General features: G+C 43.7%; 1 protein-coding gene across 2 annotated transcripts in view; it reads left to right on the top strand.

Moving 5' to 3' along the window:
• Nucleotides 1-25,732, top strand: part of FBH1 (F-box DNA helicase 1) — a 72,500-nt gene that overhangs the window by 9,350 nt on the left and 37,418 nt on the right. For both annotated transcript variants that reach the window (XM_040343280.1, XM_040343278.1), the window contains 7 exons: nt 2,966-3,465; nt 7,902-8,032; nt 11,348-11,483; nt 14,363-14,553; nt 15,700-15,783; nt 19,165-19,259; nt 22,571-22,739. In XM_040343280.1, the coding sequence (XP_040199214.1) occupies nt 3,052-3,465; nt 7,902-8,032; nt 11,348-11,483; nt 14,363-14,553; nt 15,700-15,783; nt 19,165-19,259; nt 22,571-22,739 (1,220 nt within the window). In that variant the 5' untranslated portion in view covers nt 2,966-3,051. The remainder of the gene's footprint in view (nt 1-2,965; nt 3,466-7,901; nt 8,033-11,347; nt 11,484-14,362; nt 14,554-15,699; nt 15,784-19,164; nt 19,260-22,570; nt 22,740-25,732) is intronic.

Genomic DNA, 25,732 nt, shown 5'->3' with positions numbered 1-25,732 from the left:
CACGACTGTGCAATTGTCAATTAAAGCAACGCCGTGCTGTACCACAGAAAAATGGCCTGGTCATGAAGGGGGGTAAACCTTTTGGAGCGGAAGTGGTTACAGGCATAATTTTTTTTTTTTTTTTGCAAGCTAAAATTAATCACATTAAAAAGTCCCTAAAACATATTCATAGCACCCCAGTCGTTCCAGAAATCATTGCAAACACTTGCCTTATATCCTCCAGCTCATGTTGTGATCGTATCCATCATATGTGTGGGCATGTGAAGCCCAGTTCCTTGTTCTTCCTGGTTTTCAGGGAGAGGTGCATGCTGGGCGATTTTTTTATTTTTTTGGCACAGTAATGCCCAGAGACTCCTGGGAAATGAGTGTCATCATCTCCCAGGAGGCAATGGGGTCTTAGGACAGGAAGTTGAACCACCTAGGACCAGGAACTTTATTTTTTTTACATTAAAGGCAAGCTGTTAATGGTTCATTTTTAGGGTGGAACGCCACTTTAAAGAAAAACTAAAGGCAAAACATTCATCCTCCTGTTTACCATTATCTACAAAAGTAAAGCTAAGAAAATGCCAAATTTTGTATTTACAACATACCTTAATAGAGGAGAAATCCTCCAATGGGAACACTAGTTCCAGTGGCGCTGGTGACACCCAGGATTCCCTCACTTTTGGAGGGATTACCTCTCACTTTTTGTTTTGGTTATGGGACAGGAAATGAAACAAATTCTCCTCAATGGGACTCTGTTTTTTTTGTTTTTTGCCATCTGACCAGGGTTATAACCCGTCTTTACTCCCTTCAAAATGGGGTAGGGGGGAAAGTTACACTTTATGGGCCAGATTCAGGTACATGATTGATTCACAAAGCACTTGCCTGTAAAGTTGCGGCGGCGTAGCGTAAATCCCTCCGGCGCAAGCCCGCCTAATTCAAATGATCCGGGTAGGGGGCGTGGATCATTTAAATTAGGCGCGCTCCAGCGCCGAACGTACTGCGCATGCTCCGTTTTGAAATTTCCTGCCGTTCTTTGTGCGAAATGACGTCGCACCGACGTCATTTTTTGAACGTCGACGTTAGTTGCGTCCTTTCCTATTCACGGACGACTTACGCAAAAAATAAATAAAAAATTCAAAATTCGACACGGGAACGACGGCCATACTTTAACATGGCAGGTCTAAATATAGGCCACAAAATAGCAGCTCTAACTATACGTCGGGAAAAGCCGACTAGCGACGACGTAAGAGAATGCGACGGGCGCGCGTACCTTCGTGGATCGACGGAAAATGCTAATTAGCATACCCGACGCGGAAAACGACGCAAACTCCACCCAGCGGACGCCAAAGTATTGCACCTACGATCCGAAGGCGTACGAAGCCGTACGCCTGTCGGATCGAAGCCAAAAGCCGTCGTATCTTGGTTTGAGGATTCAAACTAAAGATACGACGCGGCAAATTTGAAAATACGCCGGTGTATCAGTAGATACGCCAGCGTACTTCTTCTGTGAATCTGGCCCTATATGTTTAAATCCATGAGATGGGAAACGTAGTCCATACACTAATTTGGAAGAGATCCTATTAAAGGGTTTGTCTGCCTTTACGGACTGTTGCCCATAATAAACAAATAATTTCCCTCTCCGACCCCGTCCTGCAGATGGCACATGCCAAGCATTGGGTGTACAGCCCCAGAAACTCCACAAACTGGCACTTGGCTAAATCCAAACTCTGATCAACCGCATGAGGCCTCCATGAGTACAGCTTTTGTTGGCTTTGGTTTGTAGTGAGGAGCAATGTAAACAGAGCTGGCTTTAACTTAAAATGCAATGGTTGGGTATATTGTGCACTTTCGCACATCTGAATCCTTAAAGGGGTTGTAAAGATACTTTTTTTTTTTCCTAAATCGCTTCCTTTACCTTAGTTCAGTCCTCCTTCACTTACCTCATCATTCGATTTTGCTTTTAAATGTCATTATTTCTTCTGAGAAATCCTCACTTCCTGTTCTTCTGTTTGTAACTCCACATCGTAATGCAAGGCTTTCTCCCTGGTGTGGAGTGTCGTGCTCGCCCCCTCCCTTGGACTACAGGAGAGTCAGGACGCTTTCTCTATCTGCAACGTAGAGAGCGTCCTGACTCTCCTGTAGTCCAAGGGAGGGGGCGAGCACGACACTCCACACCAGGGAGAAAGCCTTGCATTACTGTGTGGAGTTACAGACAGAAGAACAGGAAGTTAGGATTTCTCAGAAGAAATAAGGACATTTAAAAGCAAAATCGAAGGTTGAGGCAAGTGAAGGAAGACTGCACTAAGGTAAAGGAAGCTACTTAGGAAAAAAAAATTGTACCTTTTTCAACCCCTTTAAATTAAAAAATCCCTGTGTGACAGTGGGCAGTTAAAGCAGATCTCCCACAAATTTTTTTTTTTTCTTAGGGCTAGTAAATAGTTAATAGCGCTGCTTATGTAAACTCACGTTTTTTGGTGTTCTACGTCCGCTCCTCTGCCATTCTGCCTGCAATTTAGACTTTTATTCTGCTGTTCGTGCCATTGCCATTTTAACTGTGGGCATTAGAAGCCCACAAGCAGGCACTTCCTCGTTGCGGTGATGCTGATGTCCCAGATTTTTGGAACGCCTGCCCTCCTTCCTTTGTTAATGTCGTGCGTCACTTCCTGGTCCTGAAATCGCGCGATATTTGATATCACGGCTCAGAAACTGAACACAGGGAGCTATGAGAGAAGCTCCCAGAGCACATTGCGTGGTTCCCGGAAGTGATGCAATGCCGGAAGAAAACCCACAGTTGTGCAGACCGGAAGGATGAGGAATATATAGGTACTGTACATATATGAAAAACCAAAACATCAGTTTTTAGCATGTTTAAGATCGGCAGTACAATTAAGATAATCTTGTAATTGGGGTGGAGCTCCGCTTTAAGTACATTTTGAAAAATGTATTTGATTTTTCTCTTAATATTTTTCTCTTGATGTAGGCACTGCAAGAACTGCTCGTGTGAATAGTTCAGTGGCTTGTACAGATCTCGCATGTCCCAAATCTAATAGCAGCCACACAGCTGAAATGGAAGGAGAAGACGATGCATTATTCTCTGGTCATATAGATGAGGATGTGGCCATGTTTGATGGGACGGACGGTTCTCCTAAACCCGCTTCAAATCGAAAACGGCCTTTTTCATCTTTGGAATGCTGGAGCCAAGACCCAAATATGGATCCATCAGGAGAAGAAGCTATGTCTTCCAGTGATTTCTTCGAAGAAGAGGACGATGATGAAATGGGTCACCTGTTGGATTCGCTTTCTGATTCACACTATGGACTCCTTGGAGGAACTGGAGATAACAGTCAGTCATATGACCTAATAAGCCAGTTTCCTACGGAACTCTTGCAGCATATTCTTGGTTTCCTTCCTATTGAGGACCTGTACCAGAATGTGAGCTTCGTCTGTAAGGAATGGAAGGCAATAGTTGATGATGTATTGGTTTGTATCAACTTTTTTCCATATTATGTGGTCTCTTCCTCCCAAAAACAAAATGGCAGTTAACCTCATTAGACCAGAGAAAGAATTAACTTGGTACTAAAGGCAAAATAAAGGTGCCCAAAGGGTGGCGCTCAAGAGCAGAAGTTTCACATAGTATGTCACTTCGTTCTTGTTTGTTGGCCGACAATTGTGTGCCATTTGTATGCAAGACAAGTTCATGGCCAACGCCATTCGGACAAAAGTCTGACGGTTTGTCTGTGGAAGTCCTCTTCTATTCCCCCCCCCCCCACCCCCTTTTTTTTTTTCCTTTTCTTTCTTTGCTAGATGAGCTGCTAACAGCAGAACGTATGTGCCTGCCAGGACCTATAAAGGAGGATTTTGCACCAATGTATTCTTCTGCTTAGAACTACAGTTTTTCATGTGTCCTTTACTAGCACCACACAGAGGCAGAGGAAGAGGGACACAAAGTCATATGTATCCTCCTCCGTGGTGATTGACAGCAGGTCCTGTGTTGTAGTTTTAAACAGGAGCATGCATGTAGTAGACACTCTGAAGGGACTCCATAGATGCCATCAGACACAGGGGGCACTCGCATATCTGGAGTCGGGCAGCGTTAGTAGGAGGCCCATTACTATGATGACCATTCTTACTGTTCAGTAGAAATGTGTGGGAGAAGGCAGACAAGCTTTTAGAAAATGCATTTTAACAAATTGTACAGATTTGTAAAACAACTTCTCAATATAAGTTCATTGAAAATTTCAAATGAAGAACAATTGTGTATGTCCTTTTCACCTGGAGGATATAACAAGCAGTGGATGTTGCACTTTGGCTTTAATCGCAGTTGCTTTGGGACTTTAATGTATATTTTATTACATAGAACAGTAATGCCCCATACACACGATTGGATTTTCTGTTGGAAAAACCTTGGATGGTTTTTCCAATGGAATTCTGCTTAAGCTTGGCTTGCATACACACGGTCACACAAGTTCTCTGAACTTTTGTCCATCAAGAACGCAGTGATGTACACTACGACGAGCCGAGAAAATTAAGTTCAGTGCTTCCGAGCATGCGTCGGCATTGCTAGAGACGATCGGATATTCCGATAGGAACCAGCTCTTAATCTTTTGTTTTAGCGGAAATTCCGACAGCAAAAGTCAGATGGAGCATACACACGGTCAGAATTTCCGTTCAGGAGTTCACATCGGACTTTTGCTGTCGGAATTTCCGATCGTGTGCATAGGGCATAACAAAAAAGGACATACACAAATTTTTTTTATTTTTTTTTATTTGGAAGTACATATTTTAATGACGATTTAAAAATATTTACAGGTTTATGTATAACAAAATTGCGCTGCACTTGTTTATAAATGTAAGTATCTGGTTTGATGTGAGAAACGCGTCAGTTGTAGCTGCAATCACAAATATTAAGACAATTGTCTGAGTGGTTTTTCACATAGGTTTGTGCAGAGAGATCTATTGACAATTTATAAGTTCCTTGAATCACAATAGATGAAAACAAAATTCAACAGCACTTAAGAACACACAAGCAGTTCATTAGAAATAGATTACCGCTGACACTAACTTGCCTCCATTTTTATTTAGGCCCCGTACAGACGAGGAGACATGTCCGATGAAAACGGTCCGTGGACCGTTTTCATCGGACATGTCTCCTGGGAGTTTTTGGTCTGATGTGTGTACACACCATCAGACCAAAATCCCCGCGGACAGAGAACGCGGTGACGTAGAAGACACCGACGTTCTCAAACACGGAAGTGCAATGCTTCCATGCATGCGTCGAATCAATTCGACGCATGCGCGAGATTTCGGGACGCTGGTTACACGTCATAACCAGCGGACATGTCTGATTAGGTGTACTAACCATCGGACATGTCCGACGGACATGTTTCCTAGCTTGCTAAGAAACTTTTGTCCGCTGGATACCTGTCCGCTAGGCCGTACACACGGTCGGACATGTCCGCGGAAACTGGTCCGCGGACCAGTTTCAGTGGACATGTTCGACCGTGTGTACGCCGCCATAGAGGATTATTTTTCACAATTTTGCATTACAAAATGTTATATCTGCAAAGTGCGGTACTTGCAGCACTTTCTGTAACAGCCTTTACATTTTCCAGTAGACCCTTTTGTCCTCATACTTCATATACAGTTAGGGCTGGTTCACACCACAAAAACACACTCCAGATCTGTTCCGGATGGGTTTCTGCATGCGTGTTTTTGCCACGTTCCGGGCATTTTTTGTGTTTCCAGATGCTTTTTTTTTTTTTTCCACTGTACTGGGGTCCAGTGCATTTTTGATGCCTTCCAGTGTATTCCGGTGCATTTTTTGATGCTTTTTTTTTCGAACTGGAATGCCCCGGAACTGACTGTGCTGGTGTGAACTATGCCATTAAAAACCATGTAACCTACTTTCCATGCATTTTTGATGCAGAAAAAAAACCGCACTGGACTGCATGTGGTGTGAACTGGCCCATAGAGTGCAAATTCTGTAGAATGTGTAAAAATGAATAGTCTGCAGTCCTAATATTTTCAATTTTAAGGCACATTAAAGGGATTGTAAAGGTAAACATTTTCCCCCCTAAATAGCTTCCTTTTACCTTTAGTGCAGTCCTTCTTCACTTACCTCATCCTTCCATTTTGCTTTTAACCACTTGAGACCCGCACTATTGACAAAAGACATCAACAGCGCGGCTCTCAGGTGCCAACTGGACGTCTTTGTCTTAAAGTGCATTACCCGCACACGCCTCTGGGGGGCGCGCAGCGGGTAAACACTGTCCCGGCGCATCGCTGGGAAGCCGATGCGTGTACCTGGCGGCCGCGATGTCCGCCGGGTACACGCGATCGTCGGGAACACAGCAGGGACATGGAGCTCTGTGTGTAAACACAGAGCTCCACGTGCTGTCAGAGGAGAGGAGACCGATCTGTGTCTCTTGTACATAGGGACACAGCATCGGTCACCTCCCCCAGTCACCCCCCCACACAGTTAGAACACACCCAGGGAATACATTTAACCCCTTCCTCACCCCTAGTGTTCACCCCTTCACCGCCAGTCACATTTTATACAGTAATTAGTGCATTTTTATAGCACTGATCGCTGTATAAATGTGAATGGTCCCAAATTTGTGTCCGATACGTCCGTCGCAATATCGCAGTCCCAATAAAAATCGCAGATCGCCGCCATTACTAGTAAAAAAAATAATAAAAAAAAATAATAATTCTGTCCCCTATTTTGTAGGCGCTATAACTTTTTGCCCAAGCCATCACTTATTGCGATTTTTTTATTTTTTTTTCTCCTACAAAAATACGTCAAAATACGTATCGGCCTTAACTGAGAAAAAAAATATATATATATATTTTTTTTAAATTGGGATATTTATTATAGCAACAAGTATAGCGCTCTTTTTTTTTTTTTTTTTTGTTTATAGCGCAAGAAATAAAAACCGCAGAGGTGATCAAATACCACCAAAATAAAGCTCTATTTGTGGGGAAAAAAGGATGTCAATTTTGTTTGGGAGCCACGTCGCACGACCGCGCAAATGTCAGTTAAAGCGACGCAGTGCCGGAAGCTGAAGCCTGGGAACGAAAGGGGTTTATGTGCCCAGTAAGCAAGTGGTTAAATGTCCTTATTTCTTCTGAAAAATCCTCACTTCCTGTTCTTCTGTTTGTAACTCCACACAGTAATGTCAGGCTTTCTCCCTGGTGTGGAGTGTTGTGCTTGCCCCCTCCCTTGAGGGGGGAGGGGGCGAGCAGGTGAATCAGGATGCCCACTAACACACAGCTCCTTTCTCTATCTGCAATGTAGAGAGTGTCCTGACTCTCCTGCTCACCCTCTCAGGGGAGGGGGTGAGCACAACACTCCACACCAGGGAGAAAGCCTTGCATTACTGTGTGTAGTTACAGACCGAAGAACAGGAAGTGGGGATTTCTCAGAAGAAATAAGGACATTTAAAAGCAAAATCAAAGGATGAGGTAAGTGAAGGAGGACTGCACTAAGATAAAGGAAGCTATTTAGGGGATTTTTTTTTTACCTTTACAACCCCTTTCACACTGGGACGGTTTGCAGGCACTACTGTGCTCAAAATAGCAACTGCAAACCGACCTGAAACAATGGCTGCTGTTTCTCCAGTGCGCTGGCAGGACGTAAAAAAAAAGTCCTGCTTGCCGCATCTTTGGAGCAGTGGAGTAACGGTGTGTATACTGCTCCTTCACCACTCCTGCCCATTGAAATCAACAAGCGGTTTTAACCCTTTCTCGGCCGCTAGCGGGGATAAAACCGCCCGCTAGCGGCTGAATAGCGCCCTGAAATAGCGGTGCTTTATCGCCACCGCACCTCCCACCCTAGTGTGAATACATTTTTGTCAAGCACTATGTAAATATTGCTATTCGGCTGTACTTTCATTTACATTTTTTCCTGTTATTAGTTTATCCCATGGAAAAAGCTGTATTACCGATATGTTTCTAAAGACTCAAAAGCAGTAACAGAAGTTGATAATATTCTTAAGAAGAATGGCATAGCTACAGAAAACCCAAGTTACATCCTGGATCTAGTAAGGTAAGAAGTGCATGCTTGTATTCTTATACAAAATACTGACTATGTTATACGCAATCATTTTTCCCTAATGCTTAAAATGTATGTAAACCCTAATAATGAACTGCTCCTATTTCCTCCATTTGGGTCAGCTAAATATATCGTATAATTGAAAGTGTTTTGTTATATCTGTTTGATAAGTTCAAAAAGTATATTTACCAATATCGGTCACCTCTCTCCATGCTAAAGCGTGACACTTTAAAACTAAGGGCCAGATTCACAAAGGACTTACGAAGGCGTATCTCCACATACGCCGTCGTAAGTCCGAATGTGACCCGTCGTATCTATGCGCCTGATTCATAGAATCAGTTACGCATTAAATTTGGCCAAGATACGAGCGGCGTAAGTCTCCTACGCCGTCGTATCTTGGGTGCATATTTACGCTGGCCGCAAGGGGCGCTTCCGTAGATTTACGCGTCGAATATGTAAATTAGGTAGATACGCCGATTCACAAACGTACTTGCGCCTGCTACGCCGCTTACGTTAGGCTTACGTCCGGTGTAAAGTTACCCCTGCTATATGAGCTGCAGCCAATGCAAAATATGGACGTCGGAACAAGCGTATCTTTTTACGTTGTTTACGTAAGTCGTACGTGAATGGGGATGTGCATAGGTAACGTCACAAGCATTGAGCCGGCGTATCTTAGGGAGTAAATTCGGCGTGATACTGAGCATGCGCGCGCATGCGCCGTACGATCAGCGCTTCATTTGCATGGGGTTACGGCTCATTTTAATAAAACACGCCCACCTCTTCCACATTTGAATTACGCGGGCTTACGCCGGCTGATTTACGCTACGCCGCCGCAACTTACGGAGCAAGTGCTTTGTGAATACTGCACTTGCCTGTCTAAGTTGCGGAGGCGTAGCGTAAATAGGATACGCTACGCCCGCACAAAGATACGCTCTCCTACGTGAATCTGGCCCTAAGTGTTAAAATATTGGTGAAAAATTATACTTCGTAATAATAAACCTTCTAACTTCATCAAATAAGTGTTCACTGCAGCCACCCAATATGATAACAAACTAAAGTGATGTCAAACAAAAGTCAAAGAAAAAGTAACGTTGTGAACAAACCCCATCAGCATAAGTAACATAAAGTCTCTGAATATACCCAGTGCTGATTTGTATGAATCAAAGCTCACAGAAATTCCACCCATGGCATGCGGTTTTCCACCTCTACCCCAACACACTACAACTCACCAAATGGATATGCCTCTCTTACATAAAGAGGAGGTCCAGCCCCCCCCACCAAAATAATAAAAGTCAGCAGCTACAAATACTGCAGCTGCTGACTTTTAATATAAGGACCATTGCCTGTCCAGGGATTCCGCGATGTCTGCACCCCAGTCAATTTTTTTTTAATCGGCTCTCAAGTGCTGCCACCGCCATTCATGGTAAGGGAAACCGGCAGTGAAGCCTTTCTTCTTCACAGCCGGTTCCCTACTGCGCATGCACGCTGCACTTTCTAACTGGCCCGGCAGTGGAGGAGGGGGGCCTATTTTCCAAGGGGCCTCGCCGCAGCCAGGTCTCCCAGAAGTGGGGACGGGTACCTGTCAAATAACAGGCACCCATCGTCGTCGCACCCCTCTCCCCTCGAAAGGTGGCACTGGAGGGGACGGAGAAAGCAAACAAGTGGAGCTTCCACTTTTGAGTGGCACTCCGCTTAGGATTGTCATATTGTGCTTTTTAATATAAATAACAGATCACTGCAGGTTGTCCAATACAAAGACTCCACACAAATTTGGTGAATATGTTCCCTTGGTGGCAGTGATGATCTTTTAAATGATCTTGGCGGAGTGAATGGAAAATATCTTCGCTGCTGTGAAGTTTCTGGCTAATCGCTGACACTTTTAGATCTTTTCTTATATAGATAGTGGTGTCATCTATCTGGATATAGGGAAGGCTGCACCCTTGGCCCCAATTCATACGGACTAGCGCATGTGGTGATACCTGCCACAAGCACTGCAAAGATCGACTCTCTGTGAAATGTAAGAAAAGATCTAAGTATGAGCAACTAGCCAGAATTTTTTTTTTTTTTTTGAAAATCAATTTCTCCCTCTATCTCCTCTATGCCAATCGAAATCAATGCAATTCAGTCACTAGATTAGCCACAGAGAACCCCAAGCATCTATTGGCATTCACCATGTTTCTAAATAAAGGGCCAGATCCACGTAGATAGGCGTATCTTTACATGGGCGTAGCGTATCGTAGTAACGTTACACCGCCGCAACTTTGAGAGGCAAGTGCTGTATTCACAAAGCACTTGCCTCTAAAGTTACGGCGGCGTAGCGTAAATCTGCCGGTGTAAGCGCGCCTAAATCAAATGAGGAACAGGGGGGCGTGTTTTATGTAAAATAAGCTTGACCCCATGTAAATTTCGCTTTTTTTCGTACGGCGCATACTCAGTATCACATCGAATTTTCAAATTAAACGACCGCTCAATGCCTAGACGACGTGAACGTAATTTACGCAAAGCCCTATTCGCGAACGTTTTGCGCAAATGACGTAAACGACGGAAAATTCGACGCTGGCCCGACGTCCATACCTAACATTGCGTATGCCTCATAGAGCAGTGGTAACGTTATGCCGAAAAAAGCCTTACGTAAACGACGTAAAAAAATGCGCCGGACGTACGTTTGTGGATTGGCGTATCTAGCTAATTTGCATACTCAACGCGGAAATCAACGGAAGCGCCACCTAGCGGCCAGCGTAAATGTGCACCTTAGATCCGACGGCGTACTAAGACGTACGTCAGTCGGATCTAGCTCAGCTTCAGGCGTATCTTGTTTTGTGGATACAAAACAAAGATACGCCGGAGCATCCTAGAAGTTACGCAGCGTATCAATAGATACGCCAACGTAACTTCTTCGTGGATCTGGCCCAAAGTGTTTAATGCGGTCTTAATACATTTTAGTCTTTCAGATTTTCCTGTTTCGGAAATAATTAAACATTGCTTGGGATGGAGAGTTTCAGTTTTTATAAATTACCTTCTGTAGCAGTGTTAAAGTGGAAGTAAACCCTCCTATCATTTTCAACCAAGGAAGTCGCCATCTTGACCTCTGTTTGATCTTCAACTGCCATAGTGCTGAACATGTCATCAGTTATGACACCAGCCACTGGATGGTTTGAAAGTTTGGTTGAGAACACATCCAATCTGACAGTTACATTCCTGGCACGTTTCGGGAATGTAACCGTTTTTTTTTTTTTAAACTGTCAAATCTATGGGGTCACTTCCACTTTAAGTCCTCACTAATACTACTTTCTCTTGTCTAATCCCTAGGTGTTTTGCATCTGTGGTGCATTCCCGTCCGATTGACTTTGAGAAAATCTTAGACAGTTTAAAGTGTCATCATTTGTATCAAATGGCTGAAAGATCTGCTGCTGCTAGATTTCCTGATCTGAGGGATGACACGGGGGTATGTGAACATCTATTTCTTTTATAGGACCAGACACCATCATAAAACCTATGTTGTTGCTTCCCATATCGCCAACCTTTTTGTGAGGATTCAACCAACAGGTTTTGGAGCATTGGTTCAATTAAAGTGGAGGTTCCCCTAAAAATAAACTTTTAACATTAGATTGAGGCTCATTTTGTCTAGGGGAATCGGCTAGTTTTTTTTAAAAACGAAGCAGTACTTACCGTTTTAGAGAGCGATCTTCTCTGCCGCTTCCGGGTATGGTGTTTGGGTCTGGGCGTTCCTTCTTGATTGACAGGCTTCCGACGGTCGCATCTATCACGTCACGAGTAGCCGAAAGAAGCCGAAGGTCGGTGCGGCTCTATACGGCGCCTGCGCACCGAAGTTCGGCTACTTTCGGAAAATCGTGATGCGATAGATGTGACCGTCGGAAGCCTGTGAATCAAGAAGGAACGCCCAGACCCGAACACCATACCCGGAAGCAGCGGAGAAGATCGCTCTCTAAAACGGTAAGTACTGCTTCGTTTTTAAAAAAAACTAGCCGATTCCCCTAGACAAAATGAGCCTCAATCTAATGTTAAAAGTTTATTTTTAGGGGAACCTCCACTTTAAGGAATGTTCCTGTTTGTTTATTTTTTTCCCCATGTGTGTTTAACAGACAAGTTTTACAGCAGGCTTTGGTAGGCTCTCAGCCAACTTCAACTGTGTTGGCACACTTCAGGATGTTTACAGTACTTTTCTAACGGCGTGTTCGACGACAATGCCATTCAATCATAACTAAACCCAAGAGCAAATACATTGCATTGCAAGTCATGAGCCAGATATGCAATGTTTTTGCACTTCTGTGACTTTCTTTTGTAAATTACTCATCATATCGCCCCACGTGTAATGGAGATGATTAAAGATAGACATGGTTGATGTTAAGAATGGGTGGCTACCATGGCTCCTTCCATAGAAACATTGGGGGAGTGCAACAACACAGGGACAGGAAGTGTGTTGTTCACAGGATTGCCAGATGAAAGTTAGGGGGGGAAATTAAAACTAAAGCAGACGCCTCATTTTGGGTTTAAATACATTTTAATATTGGTGTTTAAAACCCTAAACTGGAGCTGAAAGTTTTGGGTGGCCAGATTCTGTTGGTAATAGAAGAAACCTGGGAATGGGCAGTGAAGAAGTGCATTTTGGGTGTCTTTGTGAAAGGGTACATGGAACAGCGTTGAGAGGAGCTCGTAGACCCTTTACCAGAAGACCACCAATCGGGGGCAAGACCACCAAATATGGGTCTCATTTCTGCATTGGGCACAGCCCCTGAAGCAACTGTCACCTATATGGTGGGTTTGAATGAGCTATACAGGCCCGGACCCAGCGGAGGATCACCTTATAGGCCACCTGCATGATGACCATGTTGAAAAAACATGTGGCTACAGATGACCAAGCCTTGCTCCAATCCACTAAATCTGTGGCGACTGCCATGTCTTGCTCCCATTTGGAGATGTACAGGTGAGAGCGAGATGAACCCTCCACAGTCAAGGAGGAGTAAATGGAAAATATGGTGCCCTGAGCTCCAGGAGAGTGAAGACAAATATGTTTGAAGATTGTTGTCTAGAATGGGAAAGAAGAGTTGCGGCAGAGGGCAGAAATCCAGTGTCTGAGTTGTAGGTAACGGCACAATTCCATAGGGGGTGCGCCATGGGTCTCGCAAATGGAAGCCCAGGATGGAAAAGTATGAGACCCCAAGAAGTGGTGGACCCGAGAGTAGCAATGGGCGTGCCGCCAGGCAAAAGCCTAGGGTTGATCCAGCCCAGGTGGAAAGAGAGAATTGTTCAGGAGAAAGAAGCGGGAGGAAGGGGGACATTAGGTGGGACTTGGTCCGCTACGCAGGTAAAAGGCGCAAGCTATAAGCCATAAGAGGGCTAAGGGAGGGGGAAGCCGCGACAGGGCTAAAACCAGGACAGGAGCGCAATTATGAATTTCCAGAAATACCCATAAAAGAACATCGGAAGTTGGGTGCAGCAAGCTGTAAAAGCTCCGCAGCCAGGTAGTAGTTAGATTTATTCAGGACACCGAGACCGCCTCCCAACCTGTGAGCAAATGGAGTAGCACAGGCCACTATGGGGCATTTGTGGACCTTGATGAAAGCTAAAATATTCTTCTAAAATTAACATAAAAATAGAAAGAAAAGCAGGTACTTGGAACGGTAAAGTCCAAAGGTAGTATAGGATCTTGGGGCACATGGTCATTTTAACTGTGTTGATGTGGCCTATCCATGACAGCGAGGGGCACAGCAAGGAGTCCATAAGGGTAGTGATAATGCGGAGGAGATGATAATAGTGGCAAAAAGATAAGAATAAGAGGGGGTCAGACAGAATCTTAGGTATTCCAGGGATGAGCTAGCTCAACAGTACGGGAAAGACGTTTGGAGGTGAGAAACCATGAAATTCAGGGAAGAAATGTTCAAGATGTTGTTTTTTTTTTATTATGGTTGATCCGTAAGCCAGAGATGTCCGCAACACGGGCCAACAGTGCGTGCAAATTGACAATTGTAGTGATGGGGTTGGAGAGCATCAGGAGAGCATCGTCCTGCAAATAAGTTCACCTTGTAGGACTCGCCAGCATAGGCGATCCCCGTGATGTTGCTGCCAAAAGCTCCAAGTCCAGGATAAAGGGGGCCGGGGAAAGGGGGCAGGCCTGACGCGTTCCTTGGAATAGAGGTTGAGACAGACAGACGCTGAATGGGAGGAGTACAGGGTTGAGAGGCAGGTCAGGAAGGATTCCCCAAAGTCCCAACGTTGTAAAACGTACCGCTACACTGGATTATTCATGCCTGACATAGTCACAGTTGTGGAAACTTGATTAATACGTTTATTTTTTTTCTACAGACAATTAATGCGTGGACAGTGGTGGCAGTGCTCATACTTCTATCAAGAGATGTTCCTGACATCCAAAAGCTCATAAAATGTTTACAACGTCCTAGCTCTCCACTTAAACTGACAGAAGTCATGGAGGCCTTATACTGCCTAGCGCTACTTGTTTATGCAATGAGAGAGGAGAAGATTCTCATTACTAACAGGTATGCATGGAGATGGTAGAGGCATAGAGCAGCTTTTTTCTGTTAAAAATAAATTAATGCCAATAATGTATACACAGCGTAGCCATAGAGTATATTTTTTTAAATATATGATGCAACACTGAAGAAAGATTAGATTGTTTTGTGGATTGTTGAACATGAAAACAAATCTGTATTGCATGGAAAGGTTGGTTGAAGGTGATCTGTGATTCATAGAGTATAGATAATACACTGTTGGCCATACTTCTGCTTTAAAATAATAAAGCATAAATAAATCGCAGGTTTATACATAGAACATTATAGGTAGCTACTCTTGTGTGTGTGTGTGTGTATAAAGGACATTTTTTTTATGAAGTGCGTTATCATAGTTATGCTATGTGAATGGAAACATAACAAATGTATATGTTACCCCAATTTGGTTGCAAATGTCGAAAAACACAAAAGTTCCTATTTATGAGAACCTGACGTGACCGATGACAAGCCTTCTATGTTTCTTATTGCAGGGTGTGCAATATTCTTGTTCCCACTTTGCTGCTGGAACTGGATGGGTCGGCTGAACCAGCCAAATTTCGATCCATGTGTGGTCATCTCTGTTTGACAGAAATTAATTGATTGGATCGACTTTTGAGCGGGAATGTTAAACGTTTTTCAATCAGTGGCCGTAGCCACTGATCAGTGTATTTTGATAATGGGGAGTCTTTCTGTCCGAATATAGTGTCCGAGCGGGAGGGGTTTGATAGACACTTCCACAGCCAACCAGCTGCCGTTATTCGCTCACCAGGGGGCCGGCCATCTGAATAGTGGGCGTCAGCGGCGACAATACATAGATTTATGCAATGCATGAATCTATGTATTGTTTTCAGTGGCGGTGCAGGAGCGAGAGAGGGCGGCACTCCTGCGCACTCTATGGACGCACCGCCACTGGCTGTGGGAATACTAGCACATTATGCCATTACTTTGCAGGGAAGAAGAAAGGAAGAAACCCACTAGGGTTTACTTCCTCTTTAACTGAACATTCAGGTGAAATTTAACTTATTAAAACAGATTCTTATTTCTGATATTCATTTTAATTGGCTAAGGAACAGTGTTGTCAAAGATAATAATACATTCTTATTTTCTTATGTTTGTTTCTATCCATCTTTATTCCAGGGTTCACTACAAACTCTTCTACTGCTTATATCTGTTAGAAAATGAAAGCTCAGAAATAAAAAAATGTTCCAAAGTAACGTCCAAGTGAGTATCTGTTTTTTATTTTTCTTCTCTGCACCCTAAATGTATACACAGTGAGTGCTGCACAGAGTGGAACTGTGGATCTGCTTTCTGCTCCTCCATTTATCTAGCTGAGATGAACAAATCCATCTCGGAACTGTGTAAAGTTGAACTCAAAGCAAACAGTTAAATACACAGATGTGATCCATATAAGGGAGCTGTTTTGATTTGTATTTCAGTCCAGTTCTGAGATTTGCACAGTCCCGCTTGGCTGTTCAAAAGACCTCCTTGTGCTGTTTCTTTCTCTCCCAGTCTGAGTACTGCTGTACAGGAGGAAAGCAGTGGATACCACATTAACTTCAGTTAGGCCCTGTACACACGATCAGTCCAAACCGATGAAAACGGACTGAAGTTCAGTTTCATCAGTTCACCGATGAAGCAGACTGATGGTCTGATGTGCCTACACACCATCAGTTCAAAAACCGATCGAGTCAGAACGCGGTGACGTAAAACACAACAACGTGCTGAAAAAAATGAAGTTCAATGCTTCCAAGCATGCGTCGAATTGATTCTGAGCATGCCCGGGTTTGGAACCAATGCTTTTGCGTACTAACCATCGTTTTTGACCTATCGGTGAGGCGTCCATCGGTCCAATTTTAAAGCAAGTTCTCTGTTTCTAGACTAAAGGACTACAGACCGATGGGGCGTACACGTGGTCGGTTTGGACCGATGAAACTGAACTTCAGTCCGTTTTCATCGGTTTGGACTGTTCGTGTGTACACGGCCTTACTTGCATTGCATGCATTTAAAAACAAAAAAATTTAATGAGTTCTGAATAAAGAAAATATTAATTTGTGTCTAATATATCTGCCTTTTAATTCAGTTTGATGAATTGTAGCATGGCACAGTCCTCCCATGAGCCATAACACATGATATAATAAACAACATGTGGATAGTTTTATTATGATGTAGTCACCAGCAATAAAGACTGAAAATAATGCACATAATGCTTTAAAAAGTGGTCGAAAAGCCACTATATTTTACATCATTCCATCTGTTATATAACGATATGTGTCCCAGTATCTGTGCTGTATGAAAACTATGCAAGTTTCTACCTGGTATCAGAGCGTCTCCCAGCGCTCACGTGACTTCTCATCTCTCTCCTCTCCCAGGCTGACAACTACAGTGGGAGGGGCCTAGAACTCCCACTGATGTCAGCCGAGAGGAGCAGAGAGATGAGGAGTCACGGGAGTACCGGGAGACGCTCTGAGATGAGGTAGAAATTGACAATTTTTTACAGCACAGGCACTGGGACACATATCGTTATATATAACAGATGGCATGGTATGAATATTATACTGTATAGTGGCTTTACAACCACTTTAAAACAGTTTTTATGTGTATTATTTTCAGTCTTTTATTTCTGGTGACTGCATCACAATAAAACTATCCACATGTCGCTTTTTATATCATCTGTTGTGGCTCACTGGGAGGATAGAGGAGAGCTGCGGATGACAGAGGCATGCAAACTGACCAGTGTCAGGACTCAGCAGCCATGATAAACCGTGATCAGTTTATAGGGGGGAGGGCTGAACCAGGCAGGATCAGCCAGGTATTTTAGGTGATAGAAGCTGCCAAATTACACAGCACGAGTACTGTGCTTTTATGCATGCTTTAGGCCAGTGATGGCGAACCTTGGCACTCCAGATGTTTTGGAAATGCATTTCCCATGATGCTCATGCACTCTGCAGTGTACTTGAGCATCATGGGAAATGTAGTTCCAAATTGTTTGTCTGTTATTACCTGCGAGTTTGGTGAGCTTTCTGAAATGCCTTTTAAAAAATTGCATGAATTTTCATTCCTTCTTCAATCCATGTAAAGGTCTTGTAACAATTGTGCAGAGACCCCTCTATAAGGCTCAGTTCACATATGTCCGGCTGTGGTCTCAGTGCGATTTATTTATTTTATTTTTTTCCTTAATAAATATATATATAAAGGGTTCAGGTGCAAATTTTTACTTGAAAAACGCACAGGTCTCTTTTTAAAAATTCACCATGTCTGCCCCACAGATATGTGAACTGGATTCTTACAGAAGGCTGCTGGTTTACATTTCATGTTGGGGAAGAAAATAAAAAATCTTTTTTGGATGATCCAACCTTTTAACAGTCTAAAGGCTCATACACACGGTCAGACATCCAACAAACTTTCCCTTGGATTTTTGTCTTAATTGATTTGTCCGGTCACACCCATAGCATACACACGCTCAGACTTTTCTGCAAACTTTTCTAAAAATTACCCAACATCACATGGTTTTTCTGCTCTTTACCGCCACCCTTTGGTTAACTTCTGCTATTGTTGGTTGATTTTAACATTGGTTCTGAGCATGCGTATTTGCACTTTGTACAAATGTTGGTTGGCTTGCTGTACACACAGTCAGACAAGGCACCATCCGACTTTTGTTGCCGAAAAGTTGGTCCGTTTGCAGACCCAACTTTTTGTCGGATGAAACCCGAAAAAGATGGTCTGACGGAGCGTACACACGGTCACACAAATTAGAAAAGTTGCCGATTTTGAAGTTGGTTGGCAAAAAGTGTGTATGGGGCTTTAGATATTTTCTTATACTGTTCTTTTTTAAATGTTTCTGTTTGCTGTTAGCATGTGTTGGCATATTAAGAATTGTTAAGTGTGTCAGAGACATATGCTTCTATCTAGCCCAGGGGTGCCCAACCAGTGGCCTGGGGGCCACATGTTGCCCGCGGAGCCCTATGGTGTGGCCCGCAACCTCCTGCTCTGGGATGGAATAGAATACTGTTAGTAAAGGGCAGTTTATTACTAAAATCACAGTGTATATTTATATGTGTGTGTGTGTGTGTGTGTATATATGCAAATCTGTTCTGCAGTGGTTACTGGGCTGCTTTCAAACTAATCTGCAGATGCAGAGCACTGCACCTGCCGCTTACCTGCACCGAGCCATAGACTTCTGTTATTACCTGCGAGTTTGGTGAGCTTTCTGAAAGTGCACCAAACCTGCAGAATATAATAAAGTCTATTGCAAAGTGCAGGAAAGCCAAAGGTACACTGCGTTGCACCAGGGGTGCAGGTAAACCTCCGCGCATCAGTGTGAAAGCAGCCTTGGGGCCCCTTTCACATGGTCAGTCCGACTTATGTCCTTCCTCCAATCCGATCAGGCTGTGTCCTGCCATCTGCCCGCTCCGCTGATTGTGGCACGCTACCAGTTACCAAGTAACTTAAGTGGCCCTCGCGCTTCAAAAGGCACCCCTGATCTAGCCCATCTTTCCTATATTGATCTGCTTATTAATGTTTTACCATTGTACACTTATTTAAAAAATAAAGTATTGCATGTTTTATTTTCATGCTGTTGACTTTTTTTATTACATATTTTAGAAACCAGCCCTCCTTTAAATTAACAAATGAGCAGCAGCAAATTATTAACCACGATATCCAACCTGAACAAGTTGTAAAAATCATGGCTTTTGCAGGTAAGACATTAGTAAAATTACCAGATGCAATATAGTCTTTAGCAAAGGTTAAGATATTGGGCTTTGTTCACACCTATGCAATTTGCTGTTAATCCTGTTCTGCAGTGTTTTTGCTATGCATTTTGCACACGCATTTTTCTTTTTTAATGTATTTTTTTGGCCCAATTTTGTATTTGGGTGGATTAAAAAAAATGCAAATTGCTGCACTGCATGCTTTTCTGTAGTTTCTACTCTGAAGTCTATTGAACCAAAAACTCACCACTTTTGCTTTTTTTAAATAGTCCCCGACCCTTTCCAAAAATTCAGTGGCTGAAAGAAGCATAGATGTGACCATGTCCCATAGGAAACCATGTTAAATGAACTGTTGTGCGTTTCTGCAAAAAGTAAAAACACGCATAGTTGTGAACCAAGCCTTAGGTTATGGTGAGAACATTTTTATTTTGTGATTGGACACGGCCATCATGTGATCAGGAGGGCCACTTACAGAGCCCTCCTGCCAATCGGAGATGCCCCGTGTCAGGGTGATACAAGCGCATCAGGATCGCGCCGCTGCGTGGGCGCGATCCCTCTCCCTCTGAGGGATGTTCCTGAACGTCCATTTAGAAGGCGAGAGCGCCCACACAGCCATATATATGCAGTGGCCAGGTGGCATGTGGTTAAAGGAGAAATATGGGACTTAAAAAGAGTTGAAGCTGTTATAGCTATAAAGGGTGAGCCAGCTCGATATTGAACCCACGGACTAAGACTGGGATGACGTTAACGTTCATGTGCGTGTAAAGGCAGATTGTAGTGATATAGTATAGTGGTTAGATAATTTATGTTTAAGTAGTTTTCCAGCAGCAACCCAATTCTTCCAGAGTGACGCACTTTTATTTTGACTTTCAACACAGAACAAAGTCCAATACTTGCAACAGATGACAAAAATCCAGCAGAGTAAATATAGTAATAGTAGCTTTTAGAGTCCCCTGTTTTCTAGATCTGTGCCATCATAATCATGGGGAGAGACAAACAAAATGAAACTCCAGATTATATTGCCTATACACTGAATGGCTGAGCAATTTGATTGGCCATCTCCATAGCTCTATGATCTACCCTCTGTCTTCCAGAGTGACAGATAATGACCCCCAGCCAGAAACAGCTGCAGTCATCAACTGCCCTAATTTGCATCCTTGCATATTAACATCAACAAGTCCTCTTTGATATGTGCAATTAGATTATGTGGCCTGTACAATAAACTTGTCCTAGAATGCCCACATATAACACCATATATAAAATAGATACATATAAATATTACAACACAGGTGTCACAATACTTTTGACAATATAGCGTATATCGCATAACTCCTGGTTCAGCAAATCATATGTTCGGCGAGCGGTCTGATTGCCTGGCAAAGGTGATGCTGAACCCTGCTGATCTTCACTCTATATCTGATTGACTATATCCGATCTGCAAATTGGCTTTACCATTGATTTTCATGTACAAGGCTGGGATCCACATGGACAATGGAAGTCTCTTATCTATATTTCATTAACCCTTCGTAATAATTTTTTTTTAAAATACCTTATTTACCATTATGGGTTACTATGTACCTTTTTGTTTAGCCAACAATGGTTTGGGTGGGATTTATGGCATCAGAAGTTGGGGGATGACCTCTTACATTTTGTGTCTGATTGGTGGATGTTGCGTTAAATGTTTTTTTGCACCATTGTAAGCACTTCTCACATGCCTAACGAAATGGTCCTGTGTGGCCCCCGAAACGTTGCACTCTTCGCACAAAAGCGTAAAAGCGCTTGGTCTTTACTTGAGGATCCATGGTGCGCTGACAAATATGTACGATCAGTGATGTTACCAGTTCCCAGCTGTAACATTAATAGCCCTGCAATGTGAAGGATGACATTGGTGGACTGCCCTCAGCCTAAAGCATGGGGACAACGCTGGAGCCTCTGAAACCAGAAATAAGGAATAAGGTAACGCATCATATCTATGCATCCCTAGACTAAGAGAGCATTTAACACTTGCTGTTTGAATCCCCCTCCACCCCCTGTACATTTTGTCTCATTCCCAGAGTTCAGCTTTAATAAATGAATGAGGACAACAGCCTGTTGATATAAAGTGGTGGGGGTGGACAGCAAGGGGGGATTTCTCTGTAATGGTATTGTAGTCCTGGCATGGTTGTGTGCCGCTAAGTCAATGGGGTAAATTCAGGTAGGGGCGCGCACTGCTACGGTGGCGCAGCGTACCGTTTTTACGCTACGCCTCCGTAAATTACTTGAGCAACGCTTCATTCACGAAGCATTTGCTCCGTAATTTGCGGCGGCGTTTCGTAAAAGGGGCCGGCATAAGCGCGCGTAATTTAAATGATCCCGTAGGGGGCGTAGATCATTTAAATTAGGCGCGTTCCCGTGCCGAACGTACTGCGCATGCTCCGTCGGGAAAATTTCCCGACGTGCATTGCGGTAAATGACGTCGCAAGGACGTCATTTGCTTCGACGTGAACGTAAATGGCGTCCAGCGCCATTCACGATCCACTTACGCAAACAACGTAAATTTTGAAAATCGCGACGCGGGAACGACGTCTATACTTACCATTGGCTGCGCCTCCTAATAGCAGGAGCAGCCTTACGACGAACGCAAACGACGTAAAACACGACCGCCGGGCGCGCGTACGTTTGTGAATCGGCGTGAGTATGCAATTTGCATACTCTACGCTGACAACTACGGGAACGCCACCTAGCGGCCAGCGTCAGAATGCAGCCTAAGATACGACGGCATAAGAGCCTTATGCCAGTGGTATCTTAGGCTACAGTCGGCATATCGAGCTTTCTGAATACAGAAAGTTGATACGCCGGCGCTACTTAGCAATTACGCTGCGTATCTATGGATACGCAGGTGTAATTGCTACCTGAATCTACCCCAATGTTTCTCAAATCCAGTCCTCAAGCACCCCCAACAGGTCATGTTTTCAGGCTATCCATTATTTCGCACAGGTGAATTGATCAGTTTCACTGCCTTAGTAATTACCACAATCGTTTCATCTGAGGGAAATCCTGAAAACATGACCTGTTGGGGGTACTTGAGGACTGGAGTTGCGAAACATTGCACTAAGTGATATGTGTACCTCCACCTCTGGCCTGATCACTTCTGTGAGCGCAGTTCTTTCACAGTTACTGGCCACCAATGTTACAGGTATCCCAGCTGTACTATAAGTATTAAGAAATGTTTTTCTTTAGTACAGAATAACACTCCCCCTATTTGACATGGTCTCCGTGAGATATTATACTTCCTTTCATCCTGTTGTATTTTACTGTAGGTACTGGAAAGACCTCCACTCTTATTAAGTATGCAGAGAAGAGACCAGATCTACGTTTTCTGTATGCGACGTTCAACAAATCCATTGCAAATCATGCTTCAAACTTATTTCCTAAAAATGTCACGTGTAAAACTTTCCATTCCATGGCTTTTCAAGAGACTGGAAAATTGTAAGTTTAATTCTATAAATGTACAAATATAACCTACTGCTGCTTTATGATATAAAATTCGAAGTAATCTGCTCACATATACCTTGCTAGGTAGTTGATCACTTTCAAGTTTGCGTTCTACTTTATGAACCAGGTAGAGCTCCTTTCACACAGGCTTTCCAACCACTCCATAGGCTCCTTTCAGCCCTATGGAGTGGCGGATGTCAGCGGTGACACATCCGCTGACATCTACCGCTATCTGATCCGATCCTGTCCGTAAAATCCAGACAGATGGAAACCCTATTTTCCATCCGTTTGGCGGATCGGATTAAAATGGACAGGCGTTCCGTTTTCATCCAATCTCCCCATAGAGGACAGCAGGGCTCTGATAGGTCTGTCTCTGCACAGTGAGCGGAGACAGACCTGTCATCTGTCTGATCAGTGAATCGATCTCCTGCTGAGCAAAACTGAGGCTGCCGGGGGGAAAGCCTGTGTGATAGGACCCTAAAGATAATTTCTGCCAAAAAAAATTATATATATATATATATATATATGTATGTATGTATGTGTGTGTGTGTGTGTGTGTGTGTGTGTGTGTGTGTGTATAATATAATTTGTCCATTTCCCTTGATTTGGAAAAAATAAAGGAAAATTTTTCATGTTTGGGATGTAACCTCCTAAAGCCCAACTCCAGGGAATTCAAAAATCCACCCTCGCAGTGGGGCTGCTCCTGCACTGCAAGGGTTAAATGCTAGGTGTAGGGGGGATGGGGAAAAGCAGTTTACTTGCCCAATCTGGCACTCTCATACTTCTGTGCCTGTTCCTCTGCGAGCTCTTGTTCAATGTAGGGCTTATTGGCTCTACATTGGTCTTGATGATGTCAGAAAACCTGCGACCACCAAGCCATAGGGCAGAACAGGCTGCAGGAAGTAGTCTTATGCCCTGTACACACGATCGGTCCATCCGATGAAAACGGTCTGATGGTTAACCGATGAAGCTGACTGATGGTCAGTCGTGCCTACACACCATCGGTTAAAAAAACGATCGCGTCAGAACGCGGTGACGTAAAACACAACGACGTGCTGAAAAAAACGAAGTTCAATGCTTCCAAGCATGCGTCGACTTGATTCTGAGCATGCGCGGATTTTTAACGTGCCTACAAACTATCGTTTTTTGTTTTTTTTTCTATCGGTTAGGTATCCATCGGTTAAATTTAAAACAAGATTGCTTTTTTTTTAACCTATGTATAATTAACCGATGGGGCCCACACACGATCGGTTTGGTCCGATGAAAACAGTGCATCAGACCGTTCTCATCGGTTTGACCGATCGTCTGTACGCAGGATTACAGCGTGGAGGATCGAGTAGGCAGTACTGTTTTTTTATTGTTCCCCTGCATAGGTTCCGCAACAGCTCAAGGGCCACAGGGTGAGCACCCATGCCCCAGACCTAAACACGCATTTGACCCTTGCAGTGTGGGGGCAGCCTCAGTTCAAGGAAGAATTTTAACTTTCCCCGGAGTTCAGCTTTAAAATTACTGCGGTGCCTCCCCTCCTCTATTACAAATCCTGCCAGGTATGGTAGCCTTGTTATTCCCTTAAAACATTAGAACAGAGTTCACGACATTTTTGCAGTCGCACTCCCAGCTTGCCTTAACTGGTCTATGCTGGCCCTACCAAAACTTAAGGGGGACTTGTGCATGCCCAACCACATCCTCTACCACAGAGTGACCTACCTCACTTTGATTGCTGTGGGCCCAACCACCACAAGCTGTGGATAGAGATAGAACAGGGCTTTTCCTGACCATGACCCTCACAGAATACCATACATCCTGAATTAAACACCTTACCATTGAACTCACCCTGACCATTGTGTCCTAATACTTTACACAATCCCACATTTCCCATACCCTCTGTTACCTTACACCAGGGATCCTCAAACTACGGCCCTCCAGCTGTTGTAGAACTACACATCCCATGAAGCATTGTAACACGCTGACATTCACAGACATGACTAGGCATGAACAACTGAACAACTGGAGGGCCGTAGTTTGAAGACCCATGCCTTACACCCATCATAGGGCACTCTGCTTTTCAACCAGGCCTAAAAGACCTCATATTCTCTTAGTGGAGAACAAAACACAAATTTAGAGCTATGCAACAAATAGATCTTTTCTGACCTGTTAGTGATGCACTGTTTAACCACTTTAATGCTGGTCACTTTTACCCCCTTCCTGCCCAGGCAAATTTTCAGCTTTCAGAGCTGTTGCACTTTGAATGGCAATTGTGCGGTCATGCAACACTGTGCCTAAAACAAAATTGTTATTATTTTTCATACAAACATAGCTTTCTTTCGGTGGTATTTAATCACCACAGTTTTTTTTTTTTTTTTTGCTAAACAAACTAAAAATGACCAAAAATGGTGGCATTTCATTTTTTTAAAGCAGTGTTCCGCTGAAAAAAAAAAGGGCGCCCGCAATATCCTCACCCGACCTGCGAGTCGCGCTGCGTATCCTGACTGGACCCTGCTGTCTTTTGGGACATGTGTGTCTCCCAGAAGACAGTGGGGGGGGGGGGGGGGCGGACATGGTGTAGATCGCTGCGGATTCTGCGACAATCTTTTCCCAGAAGTGAGAGATAATACCTGTATTAATCAAGTATCTGTTTCCCCCCCCCCGAAAGGTGCCAAATGTGACACCGGAGGGGAGAGGAACCCGGAAAAAACGGATAAGTGGAAGTTCCATTTTTTTGGGTGGAACTCCGCTTTAAATTTCTATTATAATTGTTTTGCAAATACGTACCCTTTCTCCTTCACTGATATGTGCTCATGAGGCTGCACTGATTGGTACTGATGGGGCTGCAATGATAATTGGGACACTAATGATCAGTGCCCTGATTATTTATGTACATGTCCCCTGTCGCACTTGCCGGTTACCAGCTCTCCTCATTCTGTGACAGGAAAGGAATGCGGATAAACGGTAAGTTTGTTTACATTTGGTCAGCTGTGATTGGGCAA

Source organism: Rana temporaria, chromosome 3 (genome assembly GCF_905171775.1).
Source record: "Rana temporaria chromosome 3, aRanTem1.1, whole genome shotgun sequence".
NCBI classification, from domain to species: domain Eukaryota; kingdom Metazoa; phylum Chordata; class Amphibia; order Anura; family Ranidae; genus Rana; species Rana temporaria.
The sequence above is the reverse complement of the archived record's forward strand: the minus strand, read 5'-3'. Positions and strand labels throughout refer to the sequence as shown.